Genomic DNA, 14,625 nt, shown 5'->3' with positions numbered 1-14,625 from the left:
TCATTAGGCTTCTTTTGATCCTGTTAACAATCACGTAATTTTAAAAACCTATATCAAGCTTAACAGAATTCACATCACATCACATTAACCACCTAAAACTTTAAACTGCATAAAGCCCTTTTGCATTCACAATCTCTGTGATGCTCATAACAGCCCCTGAAAAAGCAGGAAGAACCAGGACATGTGTCACCATTTTCTGGACAAGGAAACTGAGGCTCAGGGATCCAAGGCTGTGTGGCCGAGGATCCTAGTCCTGAATCCGTTACTCTCTCTCTCAGTGCCTTGCTCCAGATACTTTCCCAATGTACTGAGGACAGTAGTGGGGTCAAGGTGAAGAGTTGGGTCAGGGACCGGAGGATTAAGCAGATCCAGGGGTCCCCTCCCCTCATTTCTACAACTTGTGGAAAAGCTCGCACGCGTGCGCACACACACACACCCCACCCCCAGACTCTGGCTCACTGACTACTGTTCCTCTTTCAGATCTCAACTCCAGAATCACTTCCCAGAGACAATCCCTGGCCCCTGGGCTAGTCAGGCTCCTTTGCCACGTATTTTGTATAAACACATCCCGTTTCTTCGTAGCATGCACCTCGGTTTATCATTACAAATGTATTTATTTAAATGACACTGTAATTAGTGTCTAGACTCTATACCAGCAGAGACAGGCTACTGAGAGTGGTGGGGACTGGGGCAAACTGGAGATCTCCTGCCCCGTCTAAAGCCCACGGCTTCAGCCCATCATTGCCACGCAGGGGTGCAGACTCAGCTTTGCCAGAGCCCCTGGTTTTCAAAGAAACCAGATATCCCAATGTTCAGATGCAATCTCCTGGCATTGTGGTTTTTTCTTTTTTTTAATGTTGGCATTTAATTTGGTTTCTAAGTGTCTGTGGCACAAGCAACATAGGTCTGGGATGGGATTTAGCCCTCAGTCCCCCAATCTGCCACATCTAGTTTGATCTTTAAGTTCCTTGAAGGAAGGGACCGAGCCTGCTCTTGTCACCCTGCTATCCTCGGGGCTTAGTTTTAAACCTATTATCGAGGTTGGTACGGAAAGGCACTTAGTATTTGTGGAAGAGTGAGATGGGTTATGGGAGGGTGGGCAGGGAGACGGATGGATGAGTGAATGAGTAAGTACGCACGGGCTTCGGCCCACGAGTGTCTCAGAGCAGCCTACCCCGGACAGCCATCTCCAGCCCCAATGCCCTGCCCTTACCTCTTCCGCCCTCTGCAGAGACTCCATGCCTGGGGGGGGTAGTCCGAGAGGTGATCCGCCGCCAGAAAGGTTATGCCTCGTGTGCCACGGCCTCCAAGGTGCCCTTAATGGAATGTCATGGGGGCTGCGGTCCCCAGTGCTGCCAGCCCACCCGCAGCAAGCGGCGGAAATACGTGTTCCAGTGCACAGACGGCTCCTCGTTCGTGGAAGAGGTGGAGAGACACTTAGAGTGCGGCTGCCGCCCGTGTTCCTAAGGGCCCCCCGCAGCCCTTCCGCCTCCCGGACTCCAGCCGGGTGGGTGGGGACGGCCACGTGGGACCCCCCCCCACGAGATTCGCAGTGAAGCAGTAGAAGCTGGAAAGGAAGCAAAAGAAGAGAATATTAAGTATATTGTAAAATAAACAAAAAATAGAACTTATTTTTATTATGGAAAGTGACTATTTTCATCTCTTATTATATAAATATATCACACCATCTGAGTATATGTACCATATAGTGAGTTATTTTTACCGACCTTTTTGTTCTGTGTTGTGTATTTGTCGTGTTTTTATAAACAGCTGTTAAAAGTTTTAGGAAAAAAGGCTAATAAAAATGTTTTAAAACGAAAGGATGAGCATAAAGAAGTGATAGCCTGTCTGAGAAGGGAGGAGGAGGTTTATACGTCTAGGAAACACTGTCGTCATTAAGTCGGCAGAAACCAGAACCTGCTTACTGAGCTCAGGAAACAGAACGAGAAGAGGAAAAGAGCGAAGGAAAAGGTTTTTCTTTGTTTCTTCCGATTTTTAATGACTTTTCCTTCCCTACAAGCACCCAGCTTTTCAGTCCTGGTTGCCGAAGCCCAGGATGCCCAGTTCTTCCAGGAAAAGCCGCTGAGCACTGGCCTCTGACTCTCCCTGGGACCCAAAGCATCGGCCGCCGCCCATGTGCTCCAGGCCCCTGCAGGGTCTGAGCCCACTGCAGACCCCCTCCCCATCCTGGCTGCCCTTGATTCCATTACAGGACTGTCTGAACTCCGCCACAGGCTTCATCTGAGCCTGTTTTGCCAAATCTGAAAACAGCTGCCCTTCTCCTGCCCCTCCCCAGGAAGGCAGTCCCCCTGCTGCTCCTCCAGGAACGCAGGGGTCACCCATCTCCTCAAGCCCCAGCACTGGCCCTTCCACTGGAAGTTCTGAACCACTCTCCTCCCTCAGCCAACCTCGTACTGGGAGGCGACACTAGGAGAGCAGGCAGCCCGGCTCACTGGCAAGTTCTGGGAGGCTCCTGCCATGGGGTACCTAGGCCTCTGACACCTAAACCTCCAGGCCTCCGTCATGATGACGAAGACCCCTTGCCCGTCTGTACCACTTTTCCGTGCATATCCACACTGCACCTTATTCTCTCCATGCGACCCCTGCCCCCGGCGAAAGGAAGCACTATAACCCCATTTCATAGATAAGGAAACTGAGGCCTCGCTCCAGCCCTGTAACTCTCCTTACGCCACATCTCTGATAAGTGAACGAGCCAAGCCTGGAGCCTAGACTCAAAACCCTAGATTCCTTCTCCAGAACAGCATAAACCCAGGAGATGCGGGCAGTCTAAGTTCATCAGAGAACCCCCACCAGAAAAGGAAATGGTTTTTTCTGCTATTTTTCCTGCTTTCATTCTGCCTTGTTCATTCCTTGTTCTACCTCCTTGGTATCCAGAATGATTCTAGACTGGGGGACTTACGTATCAGGGGGTGTGAGCCAGGGCAGCCTGTCTAGCCCAGACTCCACTCCAGGAACTGCCAGCCCTCCTGAAGGGGACTTGCCCCTGCCTCTTCCCCACCCTCGCCTGCCCCTTTCCACCCCAGTCAGGCTAGGGCAGATGGTCCAGGGGCTCAGCAGCTCACACCGACCCCCGTCTCGCACCCATTGCTCCCTCCCCCAGGAGCCTCCCCTGCAGAAGAGTCAGGGAGGAGAGTGTAGGGCCCAGTGGACCATCCAGCTCTGAGCATCCCCAGAGGAGCCCAGTGGTTCTCTGAGGACTGATGGCGAGCCAAAGGCTCAAAGAATCAAGAAGGGAGAAAGAAAAGAAGACGGAGGAACAAAAGGCAAGTGGCAGATAGGAAGGCAAGGAGGGAGGGAGGGAGGGAGGGAGGGATGGAGGGAGAAGAGAGAGAGAAGGAAGGAGGGAGGGAAGGAAGGAAGGAGGGAGAAGAGAGAGAAGGAAGGGAGGGAGGAAGGAAGGAGGGAGGGAGGGATGGAGGGAGAAGAGAGAGAAGGAAGGGAGGGAGGAAGGAAGGAAGGAGGGAAAACAGGGAAGGAAGGGGGAAGGAGAGAGAAACAACAAAAAGAGGGATGAAGAGAGAGAGGGAGGGATAAGATAGAGGAATTTACTGTAAAATATATATATTATATGTACTATACATCATGTTCCAGGTACTTACTGTACCTTATGATGACTGTTTCAAATATTAATGGCTGATTGACTTAGTACTTACATTATACATTAGGTACCATTCTAATTTATATATATTAATATATAATATATATTCACTTAATTCTCAAAACAACCCTGTAGTAAAGACATTGCTAAGCCATTTTACAGTTCAGTAAATTGAGGCATGGAGAAGTTAACGTGCACAAGAGCAGATGCCTAATAAATTACAGAGCCGGGATCTGGGCCCACCCTGTCTAACTCCAGGACTTGCTCCTCATGGGAAGGAAAAAGGTCCCACCTCTAAGGATCCTACACTCTGAGGCAGAAACAATCATGGAAATAGACAATTGTTTTATTATATGGAAGTAGCTGTCCAGAGTAAGGAATTTCCTATCTTGGGTCTTCAAAGATGAATAGGACTTTGCCTGGGCACAGGAAAGGGAGTTGAACTTTCCATGAATGCCCTATTAAAAAGCAAGGGAATATGAAAAGACCTGGCATGTTTGGGGAGCAGTCAGAGGTCTGGGGTGGCAGGAGTGTGGATGCACACTGGGGAGCAGGGATAAATGGGGTAGACATGAAGCAGGGGTTCGACCACAGAGAGCCGTGTGTGGCAGGCTGGACCACAGGGCCCCAGCAGGGGTTTTTGAGCGGGGGAGTAGCAGAACAAGCTCTGAAGAGAACGGGTGGCAAAGTAGAGAAAGGCCTGGAAGAACAGATAGGGCTTTGCCACCCAAAATAGCCTTGGGGCTTCCCTGGTTGCTGACTTCAGTTTGCTGAGGCTAGACAATGCTGATTTCCGGACGGGTCACAAAGTATTTGTGGTAGCTCAGAAGCTCACCCCTGGAAGGGGTGTCCTGGGATCTGCCCAATACCCCTCCCATCCCCCAGGCCCTGCCAGCCCTCCTCACGTAGGCAGGTGGTCCTGAGCCTTCTTCTACCACCAGCACTCCTAGCTAGCTCTCCCCACCCAGCACAAAGCCCGCTCAGCCTGCCATCTTGAGAGCCCCACCCAGGGTCTCTGACTTTCTGGGAGGACTCACCAAGCTGACAGCTTTCCCTCTGCCTCCCCAAAGAATCTGAGGCCTTTCTCTGCTCGTCACCCCTGGGCCCAACCCCGAATCCAGCCACAGTCAGCCAAGACAGCCAAAGGGCAGGGTTCTTTCTCTCAGTGTGGCTTGGGGGTGATTTTCAGCTTTCCCCTCAATTTTGGTAGCCCTGAATTTATGAAATGCCAAACTCAGAACCATTCAGAAAATCCTCCCCAAAATGAAGTTTCTCTAACAACTGGAGATGAAAACTCTCTTGAGCAGCCAAATTCTAGAAACAGAAAGTCCCACGGGACAGAAAGAGTTCCGCTGGTTAACTCGCACACATGATGGTTCAACGCCTGTGCGTAAGGATGTGCACGTGTGCAGAAGAAGGGGCTCAGGCTGTGTTCCCCTCCTGAGCAGGGTTCAGGGAAAGGGGAAGGGAGTGTCCCTCTTGACTCAACCAAGGGACCCCAAAATGGTTAGTGAGATAATGTATTTAAAAGCTCTTTGTAAAGTGTAAACTAAAAACCTTAAATGTAAGATGTTATTGTTATTATTACTATTGTTGTTGTTGTTATTGACATGCCAAAAGGCCCTCTGTACAAGATGGCTTTGCCTTTTCAACTTCATAGAAAAGAACCTGAGTCTGACACTTCAGAAAGGTGACAGAGAGGAGGACAACAAGGAAGGAGGCAAGGAAAGGGAGGGAGGTCTCCTAGGGCCAGGGAAAGAGGAGAAAATCCCCCAGGATGACCCTCAGGAACCCAGGAGTGGCCAGGATGGGGAATGAGCTAACCTTGCCCTTCACCGGATGCAAAGCTATCAGCAGGCTGAGCCCTCAGGCCAAGCAGCCAGGCAGTGCCTTTGCTGGGAGCAGAAGCCCCTAGTGTACAAGGACCTGCCCCCAAAGGCCCACAGGCTCCCAGATATCAGAGTGGGAGGAACCCAAGGGGGTCCCTGGTGGCTGGGAACACCGAGAATCAGAGCAATGGCGTGTCCAGACCAGAGACCAAGGTCATCCAGGAAATGAACACCAGGGGCAGGAAGAGACCCAGGTGCCTTCCTGCGACTCCACAGGGGGCATCCAGGCAGAGTGAAGCCTGAGACAGGCCCTCCAATCCCTTCTTGGTGGCCAGGAAAGTATCCTTCACCTTCCCCCACCGCCGTCTCCCGGTGCACCCAGATGGCCGGGAAGCTGGGGCACTATCTGGTTTGGTGACACTTATCCACGTTTCCCAGTCTGGGTTAGACAGTGCCAAAGGAAACACTTGGGGAAAATTGATGAGAGATGCCAGCTAGCAAGGCCAGCAAAGCCAGAATGGGGCATTTGGCAAAGCTGCTTTCTCTAACTCAACAAATTTCTAAGAGGGAAAATTTTAAGATGTTTTCTTAAAACAATGTAATAGCGCCACTTCCCCAGTATGGGATAAATAATGTGTTTCGGTTTTTTTTTCCCAACAGACTGTCATATGCTGGTATCATTCAAATAAATGGATGAGTCACAGGAGAGCTATCAGATGCTCTTGTGAATACCATAACCTCGGCGCTGCTCTGTGGTGTGTGCTTTATTTTTACTCCTGACCTTCACACTCCCTGGAGCAAAGGTTACTGCATTCCTGGGGTTTGGGCAAGTCTGGTGTGGAGTAAGTGAAAAAAATCGGTTTCTTGCACCATGAAGTGGGAAAAATGGATCCAGAGTTCCCCAGAGACATGGGAGAGAAGCTCCAACACATGGCTTAAGGTCTGCAGGGCATGTGTTATGTATGGTCACAGACAGGGGGCCAAGGGTCACAGAGCGGGGAGCCACTCCAACACAGAGCACACTTATTAAGATGTGAAGGAAGACTCCTCCTGGGAACTCCAATGCCTAATTAAACCCCCTCCTTTTGTCACTTCTTTCACAAGCATTTACTGAAGATCTACTACGTGCCAGGTTTTGGTCTAGGCACCGAGGGCTACGAAGATGACCCAGACAAAGTCTTTGTTCTCCTGGAGCTTAATTTTTAACTGAGTGTCAATCAGCAAACAATCAAAGAAAACATCAGATAATATAAAAAAGGAGAGATGACCTGACACATTAGCTGGTGGCTACTTTACACAGTGAAGTCGAGGAAGGCCTCTCTGAAGAATTTAGACACGGGGTGGGGTGAAGAAGAAACAGAATCAGGAAGCCTGACCCTGCGGCACTCAGTAGCTATCTGCTCTCACCCGGGTGGCATCCGAGGGAGGTGGGTAGCCCAAGCTTCTTAGGAGGCCAGAGGTGATGCCAAGAGCAAGACAGCACTACGAGAGGACTAGTGAGTGAGGGGAGGCGGGCGGAGCTCACCCCTCAGCTTCCCAGCCCTGGGGCATCCTTGGGAGCCCATGGCCATTCTGAATGAGCAATGCCAAGGGTTCAAAGGCCACTACCGGCTAGCTGAAGGTCACCTTCACTTCCCTGGCAGATGACAGTTTATCTCCCGTGTGAAGAATCCCACTGGAAGCAAGACACTGGTAGGCAGCAGATGCATTAAGTGTTGGAAAAGGACCCAGGCCTGTACTTCCTCCCCTGGTATTTCCTGAGCAAGACAGGGCCACACAGGCTGGGAGCCCTGAGCCCCCATCAAGATGCCCTTGACATTGGCTTCCTACGTTTCAGTGTAAAAAAAAAACTGAAATGGGAGGTAGGGGGCTGGGGGGTGGTTAGGTTTTGGGCAGCCCGTGCTATGTCATACAGCCTGGGTGTCCCTGGCCAGGAGCCCACAGCCTCCATCTTCCATGCTTAGACCAAGGAGCCCCTCCTCCCGGGTTTGGGACCTCTGGGTCTATCGATCTCTCTCAAGTTCCCTTTTGTGTCAGTCCACTGCAGAGCTTCTCAACTGGGAGAGACTCTGCCCCCACCCCTACCCCAGGAGACGTTTGGCGACGCCTGGAGACATTTTTGATTGTATGACCAGGGCAGAGGGTGCTACTGGCATCTAGTGGATGGAGGCCGGGACTACTGCTCAACATCCTGCAGTGCACAAAACAGCCTCCACCGCAGAGAATTATCCTGCCCAACGTACAGTCATCCTAAGACTGGGAAACCCTGGCTTGGATTAATCGGATCCTTCATTGAACAGTCAGCTGGAATCATGTTCAAAGGAAGACGGATGTAGGGGTACTAAATGGGCAGAAACAGTGGCCCGCTCAAGGGAGGATGGTCCCTTTGTAGGAACACATGGCAGACTGATGGTCTCAACCAGTATTTAGAACACCATTACTGATGGCAAACTGGGACTGAGACACTTCCAGCAATGGGGTGCCACTGTCACTGTCCTTACTATGTAGTCATTGCAAAAGGATTCAGAGCCACACATTATGAACTTAATATGCTTAGGTGACACACACACAAACAGTGGGGCAGGGGACATTCATCTTTGCATCTCTATTGGCAGAGAAATAAAGAACGGATTAGGAAAAAGGTTATGCTTCTATCTCCGGGAACTCTCCCCTTCAGCTAGGCCCCGGCAAAAGGAGCATGGAAGGTTATCAAATCGAGACATGAGCACTGAGGATGTCTGTGGTCTGTCAAAGGTGAGTGAAGAAAGTATGAGTCGAAGTCACAAGCAGCCCAGCTTCACGATATGATGAGGGTGCTGGAACAACTCTCATAATGATGCCATGATAACCTGGTCGGCAGCATAACCCTGGAAAGCGCTGCAGGGACAGGAACGCTCCAGACCAGGACTCTGTAAATACATTCTGTAAACGTCCCTGTTTGCCAGCTCCTGCAGGAGGTAGGGGGTGAGGCAAGCCTTGAGGCTTGACAGCAGGGAGGATAGAAGTGGGCAGGCCTCCCTCTCCAGCTCCACCTGCCCTGGAGATCACCACATCCTCTCCTCCAGCATGGCTGCTTGACTTTGGCAACCTCACCAGGAACTTCAATTTCCCCATCTAGAGAACAGGATGACAATACCTGACACAGTCAAGGCTCTGGAGATTACAAATGGCAAAAAGCAATTCAACTAAAGCCACAAAGTATATTGTCTCAAGTCATTGGAAAAGCTGAGATAGTTCTTACTGCATGAGGCAGGGGTGTTTGCTCCCTAGAGATCATACAGTGTCAGAAGGGCTTGGGGTCTCCTGTGCACACCTGTCTTTCTTCTGCATCGGCTGCATTCTCAGGAAGAGAGAGATGAGGAGATGGCAAAGTGACTCCCAGCCACAGCAGACTGAAAGCAGTACATACCACTAATTTCAAGCCCAGGAGAAAAAAAGAGCTTCTCTTTTCCAATAATTCCAAGAGACATCCCAGAAGAGTCACTGGGTCTTACTGGCCTGACTTGAGGCAAATGCCCATCACTGAACCAAACATTATAGTCAAGAGAATAAGATGGGTTGATTGGCCAAGCCAGTACCACATGACCACCTCTGGAGCCAGAAACAGGAGAGACTGCGAACAGGAAGTTTCTCCAAGGAAAAAGGGGAATAGGTGCTGGGTGGGCAAAATGACAGATGATAAATACAACAGACAGTTATTTAGAAAAGTTGATAAGTTCCAATTCAAGATGGCAACATACGAGGATCCTGACTCACCCTCCTCCCATAGACACACCAAATCTACAGCTACATACAGAACGATTTCCTCTGAAAGAAACCCAAAAAGTAACTAAGAGAAAAAAACACACACAAAAACACACTGAAGGGACTTCCCTGGTGGCACAGTGGTTAAGAATCTGCCTGCCAATGCAGGGGACACAGGTTCGAGCCCTGGTCCGGGAAGATCCTACATGTCGCAGAGCAACTAAGCTCATGCGCCACAACTACTGAGCCTGTGCTCTAGAGCCCACAAGCCACAACTACTGAGCCTGCAAGCCACAACTACTGAGCACAGATACCACAACTACTGAAGCCCGCGTGCCTAGAGCCCGTGCTCTGCAACAAAATAAGCCACCACAATGAGAAGCCCACACACCACAACGAAGAGTAGCCCCCACTCGCCACAACTAGAGAAAGCCCGAGTGCAGCAACGAAGAGCAAATGCAGCCAAAAATAAATACATACATACATAAACAAATAATTTTTTTAAAAACACACTGAAATGAATCAGAGAGGTTAAAAGAAAATCTCGCCATAAATCCCACCCCCCCCCATGTGGTGACCCACGATCGGGGGGAGCTTACAACCCTGAGCGTCTCCGTGAAGAGCAAAGGGTTTGGACCCCACATCTGGCATCCCAACTTTTAAGACCTGCACCTGACATACAAGCCCCCAAAATATCTTTGTGTCCACAAGACCAACAAGGTTATGGTAAACTGAGAAAGTCCACAGTACAGAGGCAGCAGAGTGAAAAGTGCCCAGTCTTTCTGTGAAAGAGGCCTATTTGCTTATTTTAAAAAAACAGCTTCAGCCTGAGGGGCTGAATCTACATTAGCATACCTCTAGGGGCCTACTGGAATACTCTCCAAGAACACAGCCATATTTGCACTCTCCCTCTGCCTCACTCGAGGTTGCTGGCGTCTCCTAGAAAGGAACTTGTGTGCTCAGCCGGCACCCTGATTTTTGCCACTGCCATCCAGGGAACACCCCTTTATCACCTGGCTCTGGAGGCCAGCAGGGCTTTCGTTTGTGGGTCCCACAGGACTGAAACGAACAGAGAAAGAGTTCTTAACCAGCTATACCCTAGGCCAAAGCACAAGGCAACAGACTGAGGTACCCATGGCGTTCTGGGAAAAGTTCCTATGAGTTTCTCTTCATAGATGTAGACTGAGGGGCAGGCTTCTGATTGAACACACATTTAAGGACCAACTGTAATCCTCTCCAGAAGTCTTGGAGGACAGGTGCTATCTTTGTGCTCTCCCTCTGCTGTCCTCCCAGCAACTCCCAGAAAGGAGCTTGTACACACATCTGGTGCACCAGTTTACATCTGGAGAATCTCCCAGAGAGGCAGGGAGTGGCTGTGGCTCAGTCTGGGGACATAGACACTGGTGGCAGCCATACTTGGGAGCTCCTTCTACCTCATGGACACTGGTGTGTGTGGGCAACATTATAGAGTCCTCCCCTTAGCTCATTAACACCAAACCTGGCCCCACCCAACAGTCTGTAGGTGCCAGTGCTGGGACAACTCAAGCCAAACAACTAACTGTATCCCCACCCATCAGCAACAGGCTACCTAAAGGCTTCCTGAATCCATAGTCACCTCTAGACATGGCCCTACCCACTAGAGGACCAAGACCCAGCTCTACCCACCAGTGGCCAGGCCCCAGACCTGCCCTACAAGAAGTCTGCACTAGCCTCTAGACCAGCCTCACCCACGAGGGGCAGACACCAGACACAAGAAAACCACAACCCCACAGCCTGCAGATCCAGCCTGCCCATATCAGGCCAGACCCTGCCCTGGGACCAGCTGGTCCTCAGCCCTGCCCGCTGGCAGGTCAACACAAGGTTTGGGACACCCCAGACCCCATACCCAACTGTGTCAGGACACCCCCCACCCAACAGTGATCTGATACAAGTTCTGGGATCCCTGAGCCCTGAAGTCAGACTCCAGGACACAGCTCTGCCTGCCAATAGTTCAGCACTAACCCCAGGATGGGGCTTCGCCCACCAGTGAGTGGGAAACAGCCCTGGAGTCTTCTGGACCTTGACTCCACCCACCAGGTAGCCAGCACTAGCCCCTGGGCCCCTGGGGTTCTGCAGTCAGCCACCTTGTGATCAGACACTGCTAACCAGCAGCCAGCAGCCTCTACACAAGGCAGGACCTGGCATCCAACCAGGCTGGGGCCAACCAAGCCTAAGAGACCACACACACAGTCAGCCCACCACAACAGAAGGACCCACAGAAACCTCATAGGGGGAACCCTTATAGCACATAACTTCGGTGATGAGAGGGGAATGCACTGCTGGGATGCACAGGATATCTCCTACAAAAGACCCCTTCTACAAGGTCAGAAAACATAACTAAGATACAAGATACATAAAAATACAGATAGCAACTTAGAAAAAATGAGGTGGCAGAGTAACATGTTCCAGTTGATAGAACAGTAAAAAACCCCAGAAGAAGAATAAAGTGAAATAGAGATAGGTAATCTACCCCAGAAAGAGTTCAGGGTAATGATCATAAAGATGATAAAAGAGATCAGGAGAAGAATGGATGCACATAGCAAGAAGTCAGAGGTTTTTAACAAAGATTTAGAAAATATAAAGAACAACCAAACAGAGATGAAGACTACAATAACTGAAATGAAAGATATGCTAGAAGGAAGCAACAGTAGACTAAATGATACAAAGGAACGATCAGTGAGCTCGAAGACAGAGTAGTGGAAATCATTACCAGTGAACAGAAAAAAACAAAAACAAATGAGGACAGTTTAAAAGACCTCTGGGACAACATCAAGCAAACTAGTATGTGCATTATAGGGGTCCCAGAAGAAGAAGAGAGAGAAAGGGGCAGAAAAAATATTTGAAGACATAATAGCTGAAAAATTCCCTAACCTGGGAAAGGAAAGAATCACCCAAGTCCAGGAAGCACAGAGAGTCCCATACAGGATTAACACAAAGATACATTGTAATTCGAATGACAAAAATTAAAGGTAAAGAGAAAATATTAAAAGCATCAAGGGAACGGAGAAATAACATACAAGAGAACTCCCATAAAGGTATCAGCTGATTTTTCTCCCTGCAGACCAAAAGGGAATGGTACGATATGTTTAAAGTGATGAAAGGGAAACACAACCAAGAATACTCTACCCAGCAAGGCTCTCATTCAGATTTGATGGAGAGCTCAAAAGCTTTACACACAAGCAAAAGCTAAAAGAGTTCAGCACCATCAAACCAGCTTTACAACAAATGTTAAAGAAACTTCTCTACGTGAAAAATAAGAGGCCGTAACTAGAAACAAGAAAATTATGAAATACAAAAGCTCACCAGTAAAGGTAAACATACAGTAAAGGTTGGAAAACATCCACACACAAAGCTAGTAGAAAGGTTAAAAGACAAAAGTAGTAAAATCATCTATATCCACAATGAGCAGTTAAGGGATACACAAAACAATTAGATGCAAAATATAATATAAAAACAGTAATCATGAAGGGAGGAGAGTACAAATACAGGATTTTTAAAGTGCATTTGAAATTAAGAGATCAGTAACTTAAAACAATTACATATATATATATATATATATATATATATATACATTGCTATATAAGAGCCTCACGGTAACCACAAACCAAAAATCTATAATAGATAAACACAGACACACACACAGAAATCCAAACATAACACTAAAGACAGTTATCAAACCACAAAAGAGAACAAAAAGAAAAAAGGGAAAAAAATACTACAAAAACAACCACCAAACAATTCACAAAATGGCAATAAGAACATACATATCAATAATTACCTTAAATATAAATAGACTAAATGCTCCAATCAAAAGACAGAGTGGCTGAATGGATACAAAATAAGACCCAAATATATCCTGCCTATAAGAGACTCACTTAAGATCTAAAGACACACACAGACTAAAAGTGAGGGGGACAGAAAAAGGTATTCCATGCAAATGGAAATCAAAAGAAATCCAGAGTAGCAATACTTATATCAGACAATACAATAAAGACTGTTACAAGATGGGACCTCCCTGGTGGTCCAGTGGTTAAGACTCAATGCTTCCAATGCAGTGGGCATGGGTTCAATCCCTGGTTGGAGAACTAAGATCCCACATGCCACACGGTGCAACCAAAATAAAATCAAAATCAAAAAAAAAAAAGGAAAAAAGTTGGAGTAACAATACTTATATCACACAAAATACGCTTCACAATAAAGACTGTTACAAGAGACAAAAAAGGACACTATATAATGATCAAGGGATCAATCCGAGAATATATAACAATTGTAAACATGCACCAACATAGGAGCACCTAAATACATAAGGCAAATGTTAACAGACATAAAAGGAGAAATTGACAATAACACAATAATAGTAGGGAACTTTAACACCGCATTTACCATCAATGGACACATCATCCAGACAGAAAACCAATAAGGAAACAATTAACTTGAAAGACACATTATACTCAGATGAAATTAATTAATATATAGAGCATTTCATCCAAAAGCAGCAGAATACAGTCTTTTCAAGTGCACATGGAACATTCTTCAGGGTAGACAACATGCAAGGCCACAAAAGAAGCCTCAGTAAATTTAAGAAAACTGAAATCATATTAAGCATCTTTTCCAACCACAATACTATGAGACTAGAAATCAACAATAAGAAAAACAACTGCAAGAAACACAAACATGTGGAGGTTAAACACTATGCTACCAAACAACCAATAAATCACTGAAGAAATCAACGAGGAAATTTAAAAATACCTAGAAAAAATGAAAATAAAAACAGGATGATCCAAAATCATCCTGGGGGATGCAACAAAAGCAGTTCAAAGAGGGAAGTTTATAGCAATACAAGTTTACCTCAGGAAACAAGGAAAATCTCAAATAAAAAATCTAATCTTACACCTAAAGCAACTAGAAAAAGAAGAACAAACACAGCCCAAAGCTAGTAAAAAAAAAAGAAATAAATATCAGACCAGAAGTAAATTAAGTAGAGGCTAAAAAACATTAGAAAATATCAATGAAGCTAAAAGCTGGTTTTTTGAAAAAATAAACAGTTTTTAAATCTTTAGCCAGACTCTTCAAGAAAAAAAGGGAGAGGGCCCATCAATAAAATCAGAAATGAAAAAGGAGAAGTTACAACCAACACCACAGAAATACAAAGCATCATAAGTGACTACTACAAACAACTATATGACAATAAAATGGACAACCTAGAAGAAATACAGAAATTCTTAAAAAAGTACAATCTCCCAAGACTGAACCAGGAAGAAATAGAAAATATGAACAGACCAATTACCAATAACAAAATTGAATTAGTAATTTCAAAGTTCAAAACAAATAGAAGTCCAGGACCAGACAGCTTCACAGGAGAATTCTACCAAGCACTTAAAAAAGATTAACACC

General features: G+C 47.2%; 1 protein-coding gene across 3 annotated transcripts in view; it reads left to right on the top strand.

Moving 5' to 3' along the window:
• Positions 1–2,268, top strand: part of SLIT3 (slit guidance ligand 3) — a 610,083-nt gene extending 607,815 nt beyond the window's left edge. For all 3 annotated transcript variants that reach the window (XM_079918438.1, XM_079918437.1, XM_079918439.1), the window contains one exon: positions 1,232–2,268. In XM_079918438.1, the coding sequence (XP_079774564.1) occupies positions 1,232–1,467 (236 nt within the window). In that variant the 3' untranslated portion in view covers positions 1,468–2,268. The remainder of the gene's footprint in view (positions 1–1,231) is intronic.
• Positions 2,269–14,625: the final 12,357 nt, after the last annotated feature.

The sequence above is a fragment of the Stenella coeruleoalba genome, assembly GCF_951394435.1.
Source record: "Stenella coeruleoalba genome assembly, chromosome: 3".
Classification (NCBI taxonomy): domain Eukaryota; kingdom Metazoa; phylum Chordata; class Mammalia; order Artiodactyla; family Delphinidae; genus Stenella; species Stenella coeruleoalba.
Note: the sequence above shows the minus strand (reverse complement) of the source record. Positions and strands in the feature narration are given on the sequence as shown.